General features: G+C 36.2%; 3 protein-coding genes across 3 annotated transcripts; all 3 read left to right on the top strand.

Moving 5' to 3' along the window:
* The first annotated feature begins 1,219 nt into the window (after window positions 1–1,219).
* On the top strand, window positions 1,220–12,864 carry LOC102624350 (clathrin heavy chain 1). Its single transcript, XM_006486234.4, has 29 exons — window positions 1,220–1,550; window positions 1,867–2,071; window positions 3,009–3,097; window positions 3,194–3,272; window positions 3,411–3,538; window positions 4,086–4,184; window positions 4,286–4,474; window positions 4,553–4,780; window positions 4,870–4,935; window positions 5,039–5,155; window positions 5,293–5,490; window positions 6,149–6,265; window positions 6,377–6,436; window positions 6,777–6,863; window positions 7,048–7,131; window positions 7,231–7,365; window positions 7,450–7,512; window positions 7,595–7,699; window positions 7,781–7,893; window positions 7,979–8,231; window positions 8,327–8,463; window positions 8,538–8,816; window positions 8,903–9,905; window positions 10,177–10,662; window positions 10,762–10,932; window positions 11,018–11,203; window positions 11,300–11,422; window positions 11,906–12,016; window positions 12,331–12,864. Exons 1-29 carry the CDS (start codon window positions 1,506–1,508, stop codon window positions 12,478–12,480), a joined length of 5,106 nt encoding a protein of 1,701 aa, XP_006486297.1. The 5' UTR covers window positions 1,220–1,505; the 3' UTR covers window positions 12,481–12,864.
* Window positions 12,865–13,352: 488 nt separating this feature from the next.
* LOC102624638 (GDP-Man:Man(3)GlcNAc(2)-PP-Dol alpha-1,2-mannosyltransferase) lies at window positions 13,353–16,478 on the top strand. Its single transcript, XM_006486235.4, has 7 exons — window positions 13,353–13,775; window positions 14,458–14,744; window positions 14,842–15,028; window positions 15,314–15,382; window positions 15,483–15,676; window positions 15,847–15,956; window positions 16,058–16,478. The coding sequence occupies exons 1-7, from the start codon at window positions 13,473–13,475 to the stop codon at window positions 16,300–16,302; spliced, it is 1,395 nt and encodes a 464-aa protein (XP_006486298.1). The 5' UTR covers window positions 13,353–13,472; the 3' UTR covers window positions 16,303–16,478.
* A 321-nt stretch (window positions 16,479–16,799) lies between these two features.
* LOC102624918 (hypothetical protein) lies at window positions 16,800–18,771 on the top strand. Its single transcript, XM_006486236.4, has 2 exons — window positions 16,800–16,966; window positions 17,781–18,771. Exons 1-2 carry the CDS (start codon window positions 16,925–16,927, stop codon window positions 18,489–18,491), a joined length of 753 nt encoding a protein of 250 aa, XP_006486299.1. The 5' UTR covers window positions 16,800–16,924; the 3' UTR covers window positions 18,492–18,771.
* The last annotated feature ends 912 nt before the right edge of the window (window positions 18,772–19,683 follow it).

The raw sequence follows: 19,683 nt of genomic DNA on the forward strand, positions 1-19,683 counted from the left end.
TAAATTTTTAAGTTAGGTCATTTTTATAAGTTGACCATAGTTTGGGCTATTTCTGTTAAACTTGCTACATTTTATTTTATTTTTAACTTTTATTCATTTAATTTCCGTAGATATAGGTCTCATTTGGAATTGAGGTTGAAACTCAATAAACTGCTTATTTTATAATTTGTGACAAAAATAATATTTGGTAAATTTTGTAAAAGTTGGTTATTTCATAGTTTTTTCTATTTTGACATTAATTTTTAAAAGCAGATAGAGAGTTACTTTTCATAAGCAGCTTATTAAATAAACTATTATGCTTTTTTAAAGTTTATATTATAACCTTAATATTTTAAAAAATAATTAAGTCTTATTTTCCTATGCACCGTAATATTAAACCATTAGATACCGTATCACCACCACAATCAAATTACCACCACAACTACTGTATATTCCTTCTAATATCAAAGTTTTGATTTAGTAAGTTCATATTTTTTTATATTTTATTGTATTCTCTATTATAAGGTTCAAAAAGGCTTGCATATAATTATGTAAATTTTTTTGAACTTTGAACAATTTCACATGAAAATTGACCATAACTTTTAAAATTAATTTCATAACCATGGCTTTTAATATTCAATCTATTTATATATTTTTTTATATAGTTATAGTGTTTATTGCATCAAGTTTAATATGAATGTATTGTATATTACTTTTCTATTTTTATCTAGATTATGTATTACTATGAATTTTTATCATATTTTATATAACAAATTTATTGAGTTTTTTTTTACTTTAGTAATTTTAGGTAATTTAAAAAGAAAAAGGCATGTCCAAACATCATTAAATATACTCCAAAAAGATAAAAGGTAATTTAAATTTATGTCTATTTTGATCATTATATAATAAAATAATATATTTATAATAAAATTTAACAAACGCATGTACACTGCTTTTTAAATTCACAGTAACCACAACAACACAATTTATCAAACACTAAATTACTTTTTTAATTAACTACTTATTATATCTATACAGTAAAAATAACTTATTTAATCAGTAACCGTAGTCCCAAACATGCCCATAATAAATTCACATATATAGTTAAGACCGCAATACGTAATCATAACTAAAGCACAGAGTTAAGAACTAAATCATATAAGGTCATAAACATCCGATTCGGATCCAACCCGAAAACCCGGCGCCTATAAAAAAAAACCTAAAGCCACTATATGCGCACATCACACTAAGGCACATTTTAACACGTCCCCTCCTCTCCTCTCTCCCTCGGCCCGATTTTTTTCTTTTTTAAAAATTCATTTCACTTTCTTTTCCTCTTCGCTTCTTCTTCTTCTTCGTGCTGCGAAGTGCCTTAAGATAAGATCTCATTCTATTTTATCTCTCTAGATCTCTCGTCTAGGTTTTAATTGCTGCCGTAGATCTCGCAGCGATTTGAATCTCTCTTGTAATAGGATTGAATTGAATTGAATCTCCACCGTAGATCTCTCCCGATCTGATCCCAAATCATGGCTGCTGCCAACGCGCCGATCTCCATGAAGGAGGTCTTAACCGTAAGCGCCTGTTTCACTTCAACTCCCTCTTTTATTTTGATCACTTAGTATTCGTAAACAATTAAGGATTCACCCCAGTTTTAGTTTTGTCTAATTATTACAATCACACGAAATTTAACAATTATTTCTGGTTAAATTTCACGTTAAGTTGATTAATTGTTATAGCTCAGCTCAATTAGTTCGTGCTTAAGTGTTAATAGATCTATGGCCAATTGTATAGGTTCAGATCTGTATTTGATGTGTTTATTTAATGTTTTATGTTGCTTAGAATTTCGAGTGGCTAATTTCTTATGATCTGATGTGTGTGTGACTGCAGTTGCCAAGTGTCGGGATTAATCCGCAATTTATTACTTTCACGAATGTTACGATGGAATCTGATAAGTACATATGTGTTCGAGAAACTGCTCCACAGAATAGTGTTGTGATTATTGATATGAATCAGCCGATGCAGCCGTTGAGGCGGCCTATCACGGCTGACTCAGCACTTATGAATCCCAATTCAAGAATTCTTGCTTTGAAAGGTATGATTTAATAATTCACATTGTTTTCAGCTTTAATGTGTCAGAATAATTCTCATTGCATGTAGTTCTTGTTACTATGTTAACTTACAGTGCATTTGGTCTCTCATGCCATGGGATCAGAGCCAGTTCTTAGTTTTTAGTACATCTTTGGAGAGAAGTACATATGTATCAAGTGTATAGCATTCATTTTCCTGAAAGCTCTTGTTGTTATATGTGTACAAGTTATTTTGTTTGAATGCAAGCTTTTCTGGATCAAATTTACAAAAACTTTAAATTTGACCTGCTGTGTCATGTTTGCAGTGGTATTATTACAATAATTTAGTTTAAATTATCATAATATTTTGAGATCTCTTTTGTTATTTGTTGTAGGAATCTAATTTTTTTCTAGTTTACATCTTTTAACAATAGTTAAGGCATATGAGCGGTGAGTTTGATTTTATGAGTTGCATCAACATTAATGAACTGAATATTTCATTGTTTTTATTACCACTTGTTTGTTTAGCAGATAAAGACCTTCCTTAGATGGGAGAATCGTAGACCTTAGATGGGAAAATCATAGATGATTGGTTTTCTGAAAGTAGGTGGAATATATGTGTAAGGTTCTTTTGGCCATTATGAGGACACTGTCAAAAAGAATTTACTGTGTATATACAGTGGAACTATCATCATAATTGCCAAAGCAGTTATGCCAATGGTGTTAGTGTTTTTTATGAATATTTATTCAATCTCCATTTCTTGTGTTCTGATAATTACTTGTTCTTAAAGGAGCTAGTACGCGTAAGATGCTGATTAAGGAATTCCTTAATGTATTTTTGGTAAAAATCAGTTTTTCTTGAGATATTTTGAGGTTCATACTGCTATGTTGTATTGAACTTTTAAGTTCCTTCATTATGTTTATAGATACTTCCTGCTCATGAACGGTGACATTGTTTTGTAGCACAACTCCCTGGAACCACTCAGGATCACTTGCAAATATTTAACATTGAGCTGAAAGCAAAAATCAAATCGCATCAGATGTCTGAGCAGGTGAGACCTTTGTTTCATTAAAGCAACTTTGGTACTTGTTCAAAATTCAAGTAATTTACATTAAGCTTAAACAAAATACGCACATTTCATGTGCAGGTGGTCTTTTGGAAGTGGATTAGCCCAAAGATGTTGGGAGTTGTCACTCAAACTTCAGTGTATCATTGGTCAATTGAAGGTAATATGTCTTTCTCTAGCATTATTAAGGATAACTTAGCTCTATCCTTACTGTTTCTGTTCCATGGATATTTATACTGCTAGTTTTGTTTCCTGCAATTTTTGCCGGTGTATGAATCTCAACCATTGTTCTATGCAGGTGATTCTGAACCAGTCAAGATGTTTGATAGAACTGCTAATTTGACAAATAATCAGATAATTAACTACAAATGTGACCCTACTGAAAAATGGTTGGTTTTGATTGGAATTGCTCCTGGTTCAGCTGAGGTATGTTATACGGATTGATGCTATCTTAAGTTTGTTGCATTCAAGGATGTGGTATACATTTTCTCTGAAAGAATATCAAGAAGTTCCCTTCTTAGCCGAATCTTGTTATATGGTACATAAATATAATAAAACATGATATGAGCATACTACATATGTAATTGAGGCAACCTGGGGCCATCTTCTGTCCCTTTTGACCTATGAACTGCTCTCACTCCACTGCTGCATCTGTAGTTCAGGGTTCATTTTCCCCTGCCATCACACACCCACACATGCTCCTGCACAAATTCTAACTTTTTTTTTAAAGAAAAGAAAGAAAGCATAATCTGTTCAACTATGCTCTGTAATGTGGTTGAACCATCCTGTCTCGTATGTTAAAGTGCTTAAATTTGGCCTTTAAATGTCATTTATGAGTGGTTGTGTTTTTTTATGTTTTCTTTCCAATTTTATAATTTGTTAGTTATAGCTCATTATATGGCCAAATGTAGAATTATTTTCTCAACCGTATGGTGTTTCACTGTTGATTTTGTTGTCCTACTATGTTTTATAGAGGCCACAATTGGTTAAAGGGAACATGCAACTTTTTTCAGTGGATCAACAGCGTAGTCAAGCTCTTGAAGCCCATGCTGCATCATTTGCCCAATTCAAGGTTGGGTTTTCTGTGCTAAAAACATTCCTCATATTTGATATTATATAAACTTCTTTGTGTTCCATTGAGGATGAAGGTATTCTTTGATTTGTCTTGCGCAGGTTCCTGGGAATGAGAATCCTTCTGTTCTTATTTCCTTTGCGACAAAGTCTTTCAATGCTGGGCAGGTTACATCAAAGCTGCATGTTATCGAGCTTGGTGCGCAGCCAGGAAAGCCATCTTTTACAAAGAAGCAAGCAGATCTTTTCTTTCCTCCTGATTTTGCTGATGATTTTCCAGTGGCAATGCAGGTACAGTTGATGCTGATATTATACAATGTTTAAGAAATTGCAATATAAAAATTGACTCAAGAATTTGTTATCTGGTAGATATCGCACAAATATGGTTTGATTTATGTTATCACCAAGCTTGGATTGCTATTTGTTTACGATTTGGAGACGGCTGCGGCAGTGTACCGAAACAGAATTAGTCCAGATCCAATATTTTTGACATCTGAAGCTTCTTCGCTGGGAGGTTTTTATGCCATCAACAGGCGAGGCCAGGTGTTACTGGCAACAGTTAATGAAGCAACAATAGTGCCTTTTGTTAGTGGCCAAGTAAGTGGATAAGCTTGCTTTTCTTTTTCCATGCCCCTGGTTTTGGGATAATTGTTTTACAAATTTGATCTGGTTGTTGTTTTTCTTAGTTGAACAATCTTGAACTAGCAGTCAATCTGGCCAAAAGAGGAAACCTTCCTGGTGCAGAGAATCTGGTGAGTTCATATTTTTGTTTTAATGCATCTTCATTTTACTTAATTACTTTCTTACTCTCATGTGTACTCAGAACTTGGTGACATGCTGTCTTGGCCTTTTCAGGTTGTCCAGCGGTTCCAAGAACTGTTTGCTCAGACAAAGTATAAAGAGGCAGCTGAGCTTGCTGCAGAATCTCCACAAGGACTCCTCCGCACACCAGATACAGTTGCCAAATTTCAGGTTTTCTTTTATTTTTGCAATTTAAGTATTTTGCAGTGTTAATTTTGCTAGTATCAAGCTGAACTGTTTATTCCAGACGTTTTAATGACATGAAAGTGGCAGTAATGAATTAATCCTGTCCATCTTCACTATTGCAGAGTGTTCCTGTGCAAGCTGGGCAGACTCCACCTTTGTTGCAGTACTTTGGGACACTTTTGACAAGGGGAAAGCTCAATGCTTTTGAGTCATTGGAATTATCTCGCCTAGTTGTGAACCAGAACAAAAAGAATCTTTTGGAAAACTGGCTAGCAGAGGACAAGTTGGAATGTAGTGAGGAACTTGGAGACCTTGTGAAGGTTTGACTTGAAACTTCATATTGAAAATTAATTTGTTTTTATAGACCTAGTTTTTGTTTTTGCGTTGGATATGAATACGGGACTATTTAATTTGAGACATTAAAGTCATTTGGCTTATGCAAACTCTATTAAGGAGAAAAATATTGCACAGTCATGTGCATTAGGGTAACATAATGAGCAAATTCAGTGCTGTCAAAGAAGTCAAGTTTATCTAAATCTGCCATTATAAATTACAGTTAACGACTAAGTATTTTTCTAGGATGAATGAGCCATCTGAATATGTATTATAGTAGTAAATGCATTGACTATCTTTTAACAATGGCAAAGAAGTCAATTAAACAGAATTTTAGATTTGGTTACCTCAAATAGTCCATTTCAGAACATATTTAATGTGACTCAGGGTTGGACTTTAAGAGAGCTGACTACTTTATGGATAATGTAATAAAAAATGAAATATTCTGTGGATTATGGTAATTTAAAAATTGTGTTTTTGACTGGAAAACAATTTTTAGGACATATTCGATCTATATGGCACCAGAGAGTTGAATATCTTTTTCATTGTGGGCAACATATGATGGTCTAGATCTTTCAATTGACCCGAGCGTCTATTTGCAAATTCTGTCTAATTTGATTTTTTTTTTCCATTTGGGTATGGCAGACTGTGGATAATGATCTTGCACTGAAAATATATATTAAAGCTAGGGCAACCCCAAAAGTTGTTGCAGCTTTTGCAGAGAGGAGGGAGTTTGACAAAATTTTGATTTACTCAAAGCAGGTAATTTACAGACCACTTGGGTTGTGACAATCTCACATTTTTTCTGTTGTAGATTTTGATATGTTGGTCATGAAGAGTGAGAGTGCATTAATGTTTGCCTTATTGTTTTAGGTTGGGTATACACCTGATTATTTATTCCTTCTGCAAACAATTCTCCGAACAGATCCTCAGGTATGTTGAAGTTCTTGAAGACTGAAATATAAAAATTATCACATTTATTAATATCATGCGTTAAAATTCTATATCTTTTATTTGGCTGGCCACCTGAGTTCTAATCCTAGGGAGGTAGGAGGATAAAAAAAATCAATTTGGGCATTGCCTACCCTCCTTTTTTTTTTAAAAAAAAATCATAATCTGTCGGATATTCTCTTTGAATTATCTTTTCTTATGATGTTTCCCATGTAATTAAAGTAGGCATTTTATGTTTGCCTTCAAATCTTATCTGAAACAATGCAATTTCATGAAAAATGAACTATTAAACAAGGTCTAACTGTGATATTTTTTATTTCAGGGAGCTGTTAACTTTGCATTAATGATGTCCCAAATGGAGGGAGGTTGTCCGGTTGATTACAATACGATTACTGATCTGTTTCTTCAGGTTTGAATGCTTTCCCTGTGCTTCTCTTAGCTGCTTTGTATTGTCCCTGCTCTACATACGTTGCTGAATTTGCTTATTAATCCTTTAATATGCATCGTAATGCATGGAACTTTGTTCATGTTGTTACAAAATGCAAATTACCTGACTATGTTTTTTGTAATTTTAATGTCTTTGACTTTTTCAGAGGAACTTGATCCGCGAAGCAACAGCCTTTCTGTTGGATGTTTTAAAGCCAAATCTACCAGAACATGGTTTTCTTCAGACAAAGGTTCTTTAATTATTTATTTGTTGATATATTTGGTTGACTTTGGGGATGCAATATATATCTTTACTCATGCTCAGTTATATTATATTCTTTCATATGCAGGTGCTGGAGATCAATCTCGTAACTTTTCCAAATGTAGCTGATGCTATTTTGGCCAATGGAATGTTCAGCCACTATGATCGTCCTCGAATTGCCCAACTTTGTGAAAAAGCTGGTCTTTATATGAGAGCTCTGCAAGTAATACAGATTCATGCAATGTCTATTTAATTTTCTTTTCTGTTATCCATTATTACCTCGATTAATTTATAACAATTTTTGCAGCATTACACAGAATTACCAGATATTAAGCGTGTCATTGTAAATACACATGCAATTGAGCCACAGGTACATATGTCAAATGCTGTTCTCATGATTGTAGTAACTAGTTAGGGTCGTATAATTGTTAACTAGTATGTGGTTTTTGCAGTCGCTGGTTGAGTTTTTTGGTACTCTTTCAAGAGAATGGGCTTTGGAGTGCATGAAGGACCTTTTACTCGTTAACCTAAGGGGCAACCTTCAGATAATTGTGCAGGTATGCAATGTTGTGTGGGGTATATATCGGTAGTGGGTGTCATATTTACCGAGCTAGAGCTAACTGATATATGTCTTGCAGACTGCCAAGGAATACTGCGAGCAGTTGGGCGTTGAGGCTTGCATTAAACTTTTTGAGCAATTCAAGTCATATGAAGGGCTGTACTTTTTCCTGGGTTCATACTTGAGTTCCAGGCAAGGAATCTCTACTTTTAGTTTGTTACTGATAATGTTTATTAATGTTAGTTTCGAATCTGATTTTGTTTGGATTATTTGACAGTGAGGATCCTGACATACACTTCAAATACATAGAGGCAGCTGCTAAAACCGGACAAATAAAAGAGGTGGAACGAGTGACAAGAGAATCAAATTTTTACGACCCTGAAAAGACCAAGAACTTTTTGATGGAAGCCAAGCTTCCTGATGCCAGGCCTCTGATTAATGTCTGTGACCGATTTGGTTTTGTTCCAGATCTCACACATTACCTCTACACGAACAACATGCTTCGCTACATTGAAGGTTATGTTCAGAAGGTGTGAGATCGGTCCCTTTATACTCATATCGAGCATTTATCATTACATGTGATAGTCTTCATTTTGAGTTTTTGAAATTGTGTTTCCTTTTATAGGTGAACCCAGGGAATGCTCCCTTAGTTGTAGGACAGCTGTTAGATGATGAATGCCCTGAAGATTTTATTAAGGGCCTCATTCTTTCTGTCCGTTCTTTGCTTCCGGTTGAGCCCCTGGTTGAAGAATGTGAGAAGAGGTAGTTCCCATTCTATTCTCCTTTCCTTCTAATTGTAGAAGTTCCTTCATCTTACTCATGTTGATCGATTTCAGGAATCGGCTTCGTTTGCTCACTCAGTTCTTGGAGCATCTTGTTAGTGAAGGAAGCCAAGATGTTCATGTCCACAATGCTCTGGGTAAAATTATTATTGACAGCAATAACAATCCAGAGCACTTCCTTACCACTAATCCTTACTATGATTCCCGAGTGGTGGGTAAATATTGTGAGAAACGTGATCCAACCCTGGCTGTTGTGGCTTACCGTAGGGGACAATGTGATGATGAACTCATCAATGTCACCAATAAGAACTCACTGTTCAAACTACAAGCCAGGTTTGTGAACTGCTTATCTCTATATTTGGTTGTGTGTAGGGTTTTCTGGTGCTTTGCAGGCTTATGAAATCATCTTTTGGTTACAGATATGTGGTTGAGAGAATGGATGCGGATCTATGGGAGAAGGTTCTTACCCCTGAAAATGAGTATAGAAGACAGCTCATTGATCAAGTTGTATCTACTGCTTTGCCAGAAAGCAAGAGTCCAGAACAAGTTTCTGCAGCTGTTAAAGCTTTCATGACTGCTGATCTGCCCCATGAACTAATTGAACTTCTTGAAAAAATTGTGCTGCAAAACTCTGCCTTCAGTGGGAACTTCAACTTGCAAAACCTGCTTATCTTGACAGCTATTAAGGCTGATCCATCTAGAGTCATGGATTATGTTAATAGACTAGATAACTTTGATGGACCTGCTGTTGGGGAAGTGGCTGTTGAAGCTCAACTATATGAGGAAGCATTTGCTATTTTCAAGAAGTTCAACTTGAATGTTCAGGCTGTCAATGTCTTGTTGGATAACATCCGAAGTATTGAACGGGCTGTGGAGTTTGCATTCCGTGTTGAAGAAGATGCAGTTTGGAGCCAGGTAGCAAAGGCTCAACTGAGGGAGGGGCTGGTGAGCGATGCAATTGAGTCATTTATCCGTGCTGATGATGCTACTCAATTCCTGGATGTTATTCGTGCTGCCGAGGATGCAGATGTCTACCATGACTTAGTGAGATACCTTCTTATGGTCAGGCAAAAGGTAAAAGAGCCGAAGGTGGATAGTGAGCTCATTTATGCATATGCAAAGATTGATAGGCTGGGTGATATTGAGGAATTTATTCTCATGCCGAATGTTGCTAATCTCCAAAATGTTGGTGATCGCTTGTATGATGACACCCTCTACGAGGCTGCAAAAATAATATACGCATTTATATCTAACTGGGCAAAGTTGGCCGTCACACTTGTGAAGCTGAAACAGTTTCAAGGTGCTGTCGATGCGGCACGGAAAGCCAACAGTGCAAAGACATGGAAAGAAGTTTGCTTTGCATGTGTTGATGCTGAGGAGTTCCGTTTGGCTCAGATATGTGGTCTCAACATTATTGTACAGGTATTAATTTTCAAATGCTCACCTCGAAGTTTATCCTCAGATATGTTTTTCTTTTTAGGTCTACTGGCATGAATTTAATTTTGCAAGTTAAGTGTTAAGCCCTTTGGGCCATAAAGACTTGATGCAAAGTTACACTGTCTAGTACATATTTACTATCTGGATCTAGTTCTATTCAGAGCAAAATTCGGAAAGTTATTCTCTATTGTTCTTATTAGTAAGTACTATATACATTATATACATTATCTCAACATCTTCCATTGTGAGTCTGTAGGTGGATGACCTGGAAGAAGTCAGTGAATATTACCAGAACAGAGGATACTTCAATGAATTAATCTCTCTCATGGAGAGTGGTTTGGGATTAGAACGTGCACATATGGGTATTTTCACCGAGTTGGGAGTTCTTTATGCCAGATATCGTTATGAGAAGCTTATGGAGCACATCAAATTGTTTTCCACCCGCCTTAATATCCCCAAGCTTATTCGTGCTTGTGATGAGCAGCAGCACTGGAAGGAACTCACCTATTTGTATATCCAGTATGATGAGTTTGATAATGCAGCAACTACCATTATGAACCATTCTCCCGAAGCATGGGATCACATGCAGTTCAAAGACGTTGCTGTCAAAGTTGCTAATGTTGAGCTATATTATAAGGCCGTTCACTTCTACTTGCAAGAACATCCTGACCTCATCAACGATCTACTTAATGTGCTTGCACTTCGTGTGGACCATACACGTGTTGTTGACATTATGCGAAAGGTTTCTTCTTCTGCTTCCATATTTTTTTATTCCAATAAATTGCTTGAACTTTTTCTCTCAGCTCTTCAATTTATGATATTATATTATCTGTGGTATTAGGCTGGTCACCTTCTCCTTGTGAAGCCCTACATGGTTGCAGTTCAGAGCAACAATGTTTCTGCTGTGAACGAGGCTTTGAATGAGATTTACGTTGAGGAGGAGGACTACGAGAGATTGCGTGAATCTATTGATATGCATGATAACTTTGATCAGATTGGCCTTGCACAGAAGGTGAGATGCAACTATTCAATATTGTGATTTTTTTCTGTTGATAAGAGTCTTTAACTTATAATCCTTTTTGGAATGGTTTGAGCAGATTGAGAAACATGAGCTTTTGGAAATGAGACGAGTCGCTGCATATATTTACAAAAAGGCTGGCAGATGGAAGCAATCTATTGCACTGTCAAAGAAAGACAAGGTTTACAAAGATGCGATGGAGACTGCCTCACAATCTGGTGATCGTGAACTTGCAGAGGAGTTGCTGGTTTATTTCATAGAACAGGTGCTTCATTAGGGTTGATTCTTCTGATATCGTATGGCTATAATTTTTGGTTTATTTGTTGAATGTGATCTAATTATTATATTGAAATTGTTGCAGGGGAAGAAGGAATGCTTTGCGTCATGCCTGTTCGTTTGTTATGATTTGATCAGACCTGATGTTGCTCTTGAACTTTCTTGGATGAACAACATGATCGACTTTGCCTTCCCATATCTCTTGCAGGTGTTTTTTTTTTCTTTGCATCTGTAGTTTTATTATAATTATCGTTTATTATGGTGGGCTAATTGGATAAACCATTAGGTTTTCACTATGTTTAATGCAAAGTTAATGTCATTAACTTAAGCTTGTGGGCAACCAATTACCTGGAATTCTGACCTATAATTTAAATTTGGCTGAATCCTGTCTCATGGGAATTTGCTTATGTTGACTTAAGCTTTTGACACGTCTTCACTTTTAACTAGTAGAAATCATGATATGAATGTTTCCCCCCTTCTTTCTTTCTCTAGCCATGAGGCTTCAGACATATCCTATCATCATCTGGATCGCCATTATCACTTTGCTTACCTTGCTGAGTTCACCAATAGGATTTAATTATGACTAATTAATGATGCTAGTCTTTATGCATAATTGGCTCCTATTCATCCTTTTCATGAAGTTAAATCTTATGAATGATATTTTTCTCACCTTCATTTCCTTTGGTTGCAGTTTATCCGTGAATACACAGGCAAAGTTGATGAACTTGTGAAGGACAAAATTGAGGCTCAAATTGAAGTCAAGTCTAAAGAGAAAGAAGAAAAGGATGTAATTGCACAACAGGTGATTACTTTTATCATATCCCTTGCCTTACAGGAGTTGGTCATTTTTGCTTTCACTTGGGCTAGTTGGTTCTCGTACCAAAGGTCCATAGATTGTGAGTTTGAACTATAGATATGAACTGTTTTCCAACAAGCTGGGACGATGCCTGGTAGGGTGGGACCCAAGCCTATGTGTGAAGTTTTTTATGTACTTGTGAGAAAGGCCCAATTCATAAAACATTTGGACAAACTTTTAAGTAGCATGCTTTATTTGGTATTAGGAATTCACAAAAGTTGTGCTATTTCATTGATACGATTTTCTTTGCCTTGTTGCAGAATATGTATGCTCAATTGCTGCCTCTTGCTTTGCCTGCGCCACCTATGCCTGGTATGGGAGGTGGTTTTGCTTCAACAGCACCACCTATGGGTGGAATGGGAATGCCTCCGATGCCTCCTTTCGGCATGCCTCCAATGGGTAGCTACTGATTTTGTTGATCAGATCGGGAAATAGGTGTAGTTGCTTGTTGGTTGGAGCACAAGAACTTAGCAGTTGTTTCAGGCTTGCTTTTGCGTGGTGTTCCTCAGGATTCGTCGCCTCCCATTGTTTTTTTGGTGTTCCTTTTGTCTCATGGTGAAAGTCTAATCAGAAATAACATGGCATTTTTTTGTACTAGTTGTGTGGATATGTGTTGTAGTATTTTTTTTTTCCCGGGTAGCAGAGGCATTTTTTGGCTGCTGGTACAGAGCACGCCGAGAGTTTCCTGCTTTGTACTATTTTTCTTGTGGTCCAAAATTGACCAGGATTATCATTACCAAACACTTCTACAGATTTAAGTTCCAATTACAATATGTTCTGTATTTTCATTTTCATTCTTAATTTCCTTTATTTTCACAGCGTTGGATTTTCTGAAGATGGGAAAAATTACACTAATTTAGACAATAGTAATAAACTGTTTTTGCAGAACTATATTTTCATCAATGCCACGTGATTTGCACAGATTTGTGATAACGTCTGCGTTTGTACCGAGACATCTCCTCTTATTATTGTAAATATTATTGAGCAATCCAGCTATGACATTTCTAAAATTTCAATGCTCTAATTCACCAATTTAGTGGGTTAGCAAGAAAAGTACTTTATGGGATAGTCTCGTGGAATAATCACAATTTTTCTTTTTGGTTAAATTATATTACGACACTATATTTAGAACGTTTGTTAGAAATTCAAATCAATACAATTAAGGAAGAGTGGCCTCCATCACGAATTTAAAGATCATTTAGAATTTTAGAGAGGAGTAGCTGTTGAGTCAGGGGTAATTTGGCCAGAGCGATCCAAATTTCTGCTGTTATTTGCAAAGTGAAAACAAGATAAAATGTTACGGAAAAATAATGTGAGTCAGAGGCAGAGCTCCCCTGGACCCCTGCTTCTATCTATTTCAATCTGATAACATATAAAGAAAGTAAACTTACAAAGTACCGAAATGGCGCCGTATGGGATTCTGATCTGGGCTGTAATCACAGCGGTCTTAGCCTCAATCTTGATCTTAGCTTCCCACGTACACAACGCCAGAAGAAATAGAACAACATCGGTGGCCTTCTTCCATCCATACACAAATGACGGGGGCGGCGGCGAAAGAGTTTTGTGGTGCGCCGTCAAAGCTATTCAAGAAGAAAGCCCCGATCTTGACTGTATTGTCTACACAGGCGACCACGACGCCTCCCCTGACTCCTTGTTGGCTCGTGCCGTCGATCGCTTCGGTGTCGAGCTCCTTCACCCACCTAAGGTGCCGTCATTTCTCTCGTTTGATTGTTTATTCCTTGTTTTTGTTTTATTAGGCTTTGCGTTTAAAGGTTTTATTTTCGTTAATTGATTCTTATGCTCAATATTTGCTAATCTGGCTCTATGGTGGTGGGATGGGAAATTGATTCATCCAAACGATGGACTGTATTGTATGTACTATTGATGGAGATGATAGTTCATTACGTGAAATGACCAATTTGACTTCCAGATGCTCCAAGGGTCATTTTGGTTACCTGCTGAGGATACTCTGACATTAGTTGATGAGAAAATGAGTGTAGAAAAGACTCAAATCCACTTCTGTAGAAATTGGTGTGCTTCTTGAGAAACTGATTTGTGAATTTGTTTGTGTTAATTTCAGAATGTGATTGATTGACAGTTTTATTTAGTGGAATTTTGGAGGGAAACAACTAACTTCCCCTTGAATTATGCTCTGTTTGCTTGGGATAGGATCTCTTCAGCCATTGGATGAGGATTCGCTTGGATCCTAATTCATGATGATTAAATTTTCTTAGTTTTTGTCAATGGCTCAAACTGATTTTAAGATTAAATGGCTATTTTTCTATATAAGGACATGTGGTGAGGGAGGATTTGCTGGTACAAATCTGTTCACCTACAATTTTTTATTTCTGTGTTGTTCATGTTTGTTTGAATTTTCTTATGCTCAGGTGGTGCATCTTTATAGACGGAAATGGATTGAAGAAAGTACTTATCCTCGCTTTACAATGATTGGTCAAAGTTTTGGTTCGGTCTATCTTTCATGGGAAGCTTTGTGCAAGTTTACACCTTTATACTATTTCGATACTAGTGGGTATGCATTTACGTATCCACTTGCTCGGATATTTGGCTGTAGAGTTATTTGTTATACGCATTACCCTACCATAAGTTTAGACATGATATCCCGTGTACGTGAAGGAAGCTCAATGTACAACAATAATGCCTCTATTGCTCAGAGGTGAGAGTGCTTTTATGAAATTATGATTTCTTTTATGTGGGTCATTTGTAATTGCTTTCCCACAAGTGGAACCTAACAACTGTTTCTTCTGTTGCAGCAATTGGCTATCTCAGTGCAAAATTGTCTACTATACATTCTTTTCCTGGATGTATGGGTTGGTAGGCTCTTGTGCAGATTTGGCAATGGTGAACTCTTCATGGACACAGTCTCATATTGAAAAGCTATGGGGAATACCAGACCGTATAAAGCGAGTCTATCCTCCTTGTGATACTTCAGGACTTCAGGCCTGTAATCCTTTTTTTTCCCAAATTATTTCTATGGACCTATGTAATACATGTACTTTATTAATCGGCTGAATTATTGATTTCAATGCAACAAGATGATATGTTTTAACTAGTATTTGGCTGTTTGTTTTGGTGCTTGCATAAAAAGATGTTTTTGTTATAGATAAAATATAGAAACATAATGTTTCAACCAATTTGCAATATTTCTGTTTTCCAAAAAATGCTACTTGCCTCCCATTTATGTTCACATCTTGAGTGGTTTCTTACAAGCTGCGGTTCTAACAGGTGCTTCCCTTGGAAAGGTCAACAGAATATCCAGCAATAATATCTGTTGCCCAATTTCGTCCAGAGAAGGTGGGATATAAACTTATAAGCACAAGGTACTACAGTTATTTAGACTCATAGTTGGACCCCTAGTTAAAGTAGTCCTTTGATATTTGATTCCGTTAATCAGGCACATCCTCTTCAACTTGAGGCATTTTCAGTTGCCTTGAGGAAATTAGATGCAGACTTGCCTCGGCCCAGACTCCAATTTGTGGGTAGTTGTCGAAATAAATCAGATGAAGAAAGACTGCAGAGTTTAAAAGATAAATCTATTGAACTGAAGGTGGATGGTAATGTGGAATTCTACAAGAATCTGTTGTACAGGTCTGTTCTGACCATTTTCATGCACCTCTTTGTTTTTACAATGAAATGGCAATTAGTTTATGATGAATTTTTAAAACTGTATTTGCAAAAATCCAAAAACTGAATGTCCATCAAGGCATTGACTTGTATGTTTGCACTCGTTTTAAGTGTTGTGTAGTTGCAATTTGCAGGGACTTGGTGAAACTTCTGGGAGGCGCTGTTGTTGGAATTCATTCTATGATAGATGAGCACTTTGGCATAAGTGTTGTAGAATATATGGCTGCAGGGGCTATCCCCATCGGTAAGCATTTTAAATGATTTCTTAGTTAAACTAAATTACAAAAGTGCTGCTTGTATGCGTGTTTTTTTCTGTTTTATGATGTAGTGTCTTTTTGTCTTCAGCTCACAACTCTGCTGGTCCGAAAATGGACATTGTTTTAGAAGAAGATGGTCAGCAAACAGGATTTCTTGCCCAAAATGCTGAAGAATATGCAGATGCCATCGTGAAAATTATTTCGATGCCCGAAACTGAGAGACTCGAAATGGCTGCAGCAGCCAGGCGAAGAGCAGCCAGATTTTCCGAACAAAGATTTTATGAAGATTTTAAAGCTGCAATAAGACCAATTCTATGTCATGCTGCTAGATGATAAGATTGCTACAAAATACAACACACATGTAACAGAAAAAGCTAGTTGGATCTTTGTCAAAGAAATAGGTTTACTACAATGTTGTTTATTTCAATTTTGGTAAGTCCAAATTTTGTTAACAAGTTCAAACTGAGCTCAGCTTTATGTTTATATGGGTTTAGGCTATTTTAACTAAAGTTTTTACTTAAAATTATAACATAAATCTTGAACCATTGATATCGTGTTATTCTAATGCCAAGGAGCTCATTAATTGAAAATGAATTATTTTCGAAAATTTTATTAAAACTCTGTTGTGGACGGCCAATTGTTTGAAGAAAATATAAAAAAGAAAATTTTGAGCAGTGAAAAATACGGCTTTGGATTTTGGGCTTGGAATATGTTTATGTTGAAAAAATAAATCAGCGCTACTTTTGTAAATTATCGATGCTTTTGGGCCATTCCGTCTTATACCCAGACGGGAAAATTTTTTTAAAAAAATGAAGATTTAAGATATTTGTGTCAAATAAAAAATAACCACGTGGCAAGCAAGTATCTGACGAAGCTCATCCTCTCGATTGAGTGCCACAAAGTATCAGGCTCTATCTTCCCCTCTTTCATGGTTGGACCATAAATCAATCAGAAGATGGCTGTTTCTCTCAATTCAGTCGTTGGCTTCAATGCAACGGTACCGTTTCTCTTCTTCATTTATTTATTTTTGCTTTTAAAAAAATGTTTTCCCTTTAATTTTCTAATCGCTTTTCAAGCAAGTTCTGGTTTTTCTAGTTTCTCTTGAATTGAAGGAAAAACAATTTTAACTTCAAGGCCTGTGTTATTTATGCGTAGAGTGTATGTATATGGCTTCTGTTGCTGTATTTTGCATATTAGATACGGTCATTGTTAATTTTAGTTATAGGTAGACACGCTCCAGACTGGAACTATATACCACTGATTGAATGAAGCATGGGGAAATGCCTTGTAGGTTGCTGTAGGAATAGTTCAGGAGCCTACAAGTCGTACTTTGAGTTTATTTTAGTGATCAATCCCGTACCCATGAGTGGTTTAGAAAATAGTTGTCATCTAGTCTCTGTTGTAAGGTGATTAATTTGCCTGTAAATTTGGGTTGGGCTACATCTTGCTATTACGCCAAAACCGAATGTGTTTCGGCATGCGTCTGACAATGTGTATTTTCATCTTGCTTTCTCTACCCTGCTGTGTCAGTTGCTTATTGATCGTAAATGGTTCTTGAATATGTTTCTAACCTTCATGAGGATGTAAGGGTTCAAAATGAAATTTGAATGTTCTCTTTGGAGTTTATCTCGTATGTATGTTTTTTAAATGTCATTGAGCAGCAGCAATGTGTGTTTTTAGAAACTAAAAGAGCAATTTTGTTTATGATATTTCCTGTCTAATTGTGTTCTAGACGTATCTTGGTGACTTTTATTCCCTTTGATTATTTACAATAATATACTTCTTCATAAAAGTTGTTTGCCCATTATCAGCATGTGTCGAGATCTTCTGAGAGAGCTGCAGCACCAAGGGCTGTCCAATTTACATCCCCCTCGAGCATAACTGTTTCAAGGAGGAGGCATATAAAGAAAAGAACATGGGGCTTCTGTCGTTCGGTTAAAGATAGCAACCGTGTGGCCACAAACACCTCTGATGAGGTGTCTGTACATTCTGAAGGATCAGTTTCTGATAATCAAGTTTCACCTGTCAATGCCTCCTCTTTGGATGCTGCCGAAGGGACTGGCCAGCTCCAAACAAGTGCTGATGGCTCAGGGCCTCAAACCTCTGAGGCTACTAATGGTTCAGTTGTTTCTTCATATCAAAAGCAGGATACGTCATCGTCAACTAACCAGCAATCTACATCAAAAAGATCTCCTTTAACAGCAAGGGAAAGATTAAGGGCGGCACGGGTTCTTAGCCGTTACACTGAAACAAAAGCTTCTAAATCGGATATGAGCAGTAAAGTATTGGATGCCTTGAAGGAAAGCGATCGGGGAAAGAGAAGATCTCGCCTTCCTGAAGCCCCTACAAACTTGTTCGATGACAGCAAGAGAGGGCTGCCAAAGCCAGGCCTGACATTTCAGTTTCCTGGGGGTATGGACCTCTTTGTTATTGCATTCTCATTTGTTTTTATCAGCACGGTGATGTTTGCAACGACTTACCTTGTCTGGAAAGTTGGTGCCATCCATTTCAATGAATACTGAGGTGGAGGTCGGTGTGATCTTGCAATTTTGGAAGATTCTCACAAACAAATTTTAGTTTCACGTCCTTTTGATGCTCAATCTTCTTTTACTAACTAGGATTTGTAATCTCTTTTAGATAAGAAATATACGTGATGTGCAAAGAATTATGTGGCCGGTGCTTATATGCATATGCATATTCACATTTGTCAGCCTTGTGTGAATGTCATCTTTTCTTTTGTGATTATGATGCTGAAACCATACAACACAATCAAACGCAATGGAGTTTTTATTTTTCATGGGATGTTAAAAAGCCCCATAAAATGATTTAGATTAGGAACATAGTGCAATGTTTGAATGAGCTACTTATTTGATGATCTTATTAATTATTTATGAGCTATTTCTCTTTGTAGCTTGTTTAGTATGTGTTTTTTTACAGGCAAACTCACATGTTTATCATTTCTGTTGGCTCTTACACTTGTCCATAATCTTTTGTTGATGTGATAAGATACAACTGGTGTAAAAAAAACGCGCACATCAATTCTGCAACTTGTAACCTTAATTGTTCGATTCTTCGAAGCTGTTGTGTTACATGTTTAACCTTCTGCATGTGATGAAGATAAGAATAGTTGTAGTAAAATGCGGCTTAAAAACTTTTAAATTTTTTAAATTTGTTATTGTTGGCCTGTAAAATTTTCTATTATGATCCTCCCATGTATTATATATTACGAAAAGTATGGGGTGTCCCAAAGAATAGGATTTTTTTCCCCATAGAACTGTAAGGGTGTAATAGTGAAATAACATTGCATTATAAATGTAGTAGATTACAAATTTTCATCTACAAACATTAATTTTTTAAAATGTGAATTTACAGCTAGATTGTGTTGTCTACCTCTATATTGAAGCTAAACGACGCGATTTAATCTTAAATCTATATTTTAATGCATGTAAATAAACTCGTTCTATCTTTATCTTTTCCTTTGTAATAGTTAAATAAATTCGTTTTATCTTTTTCTTTTTCTTTGTATAGCTAAATAAACTCGTTCTATCTTTATTTTTTCCTTTGTAGTAGCTAAATAATAGATAAAATTATTTTGACAAACCAAAATGTGTTCCAAATAGATCTCACAATGTGCACCAAGATCTTGCACATTCTAATTTTGGTACCTTTGTTGATGCCTTCTATGACAACGCAATTCCAAATTGAATTGTTGAG

This window comes from Citrus sinensis, chromosome 4 (genome assembly GCF_022201045.2).
Source record: "Citrus sinensis cultivar Valencia sweet orange chromosome 4, DVS_A1.0, whole genome shotgun sequence".
Taxonomy (NCBI): Eukaryota; Viridiplantae; Streptophyta; class Magnoliopsida; order Sapindales; family Rutaceae; genus Citrus; species Citrus sinensis.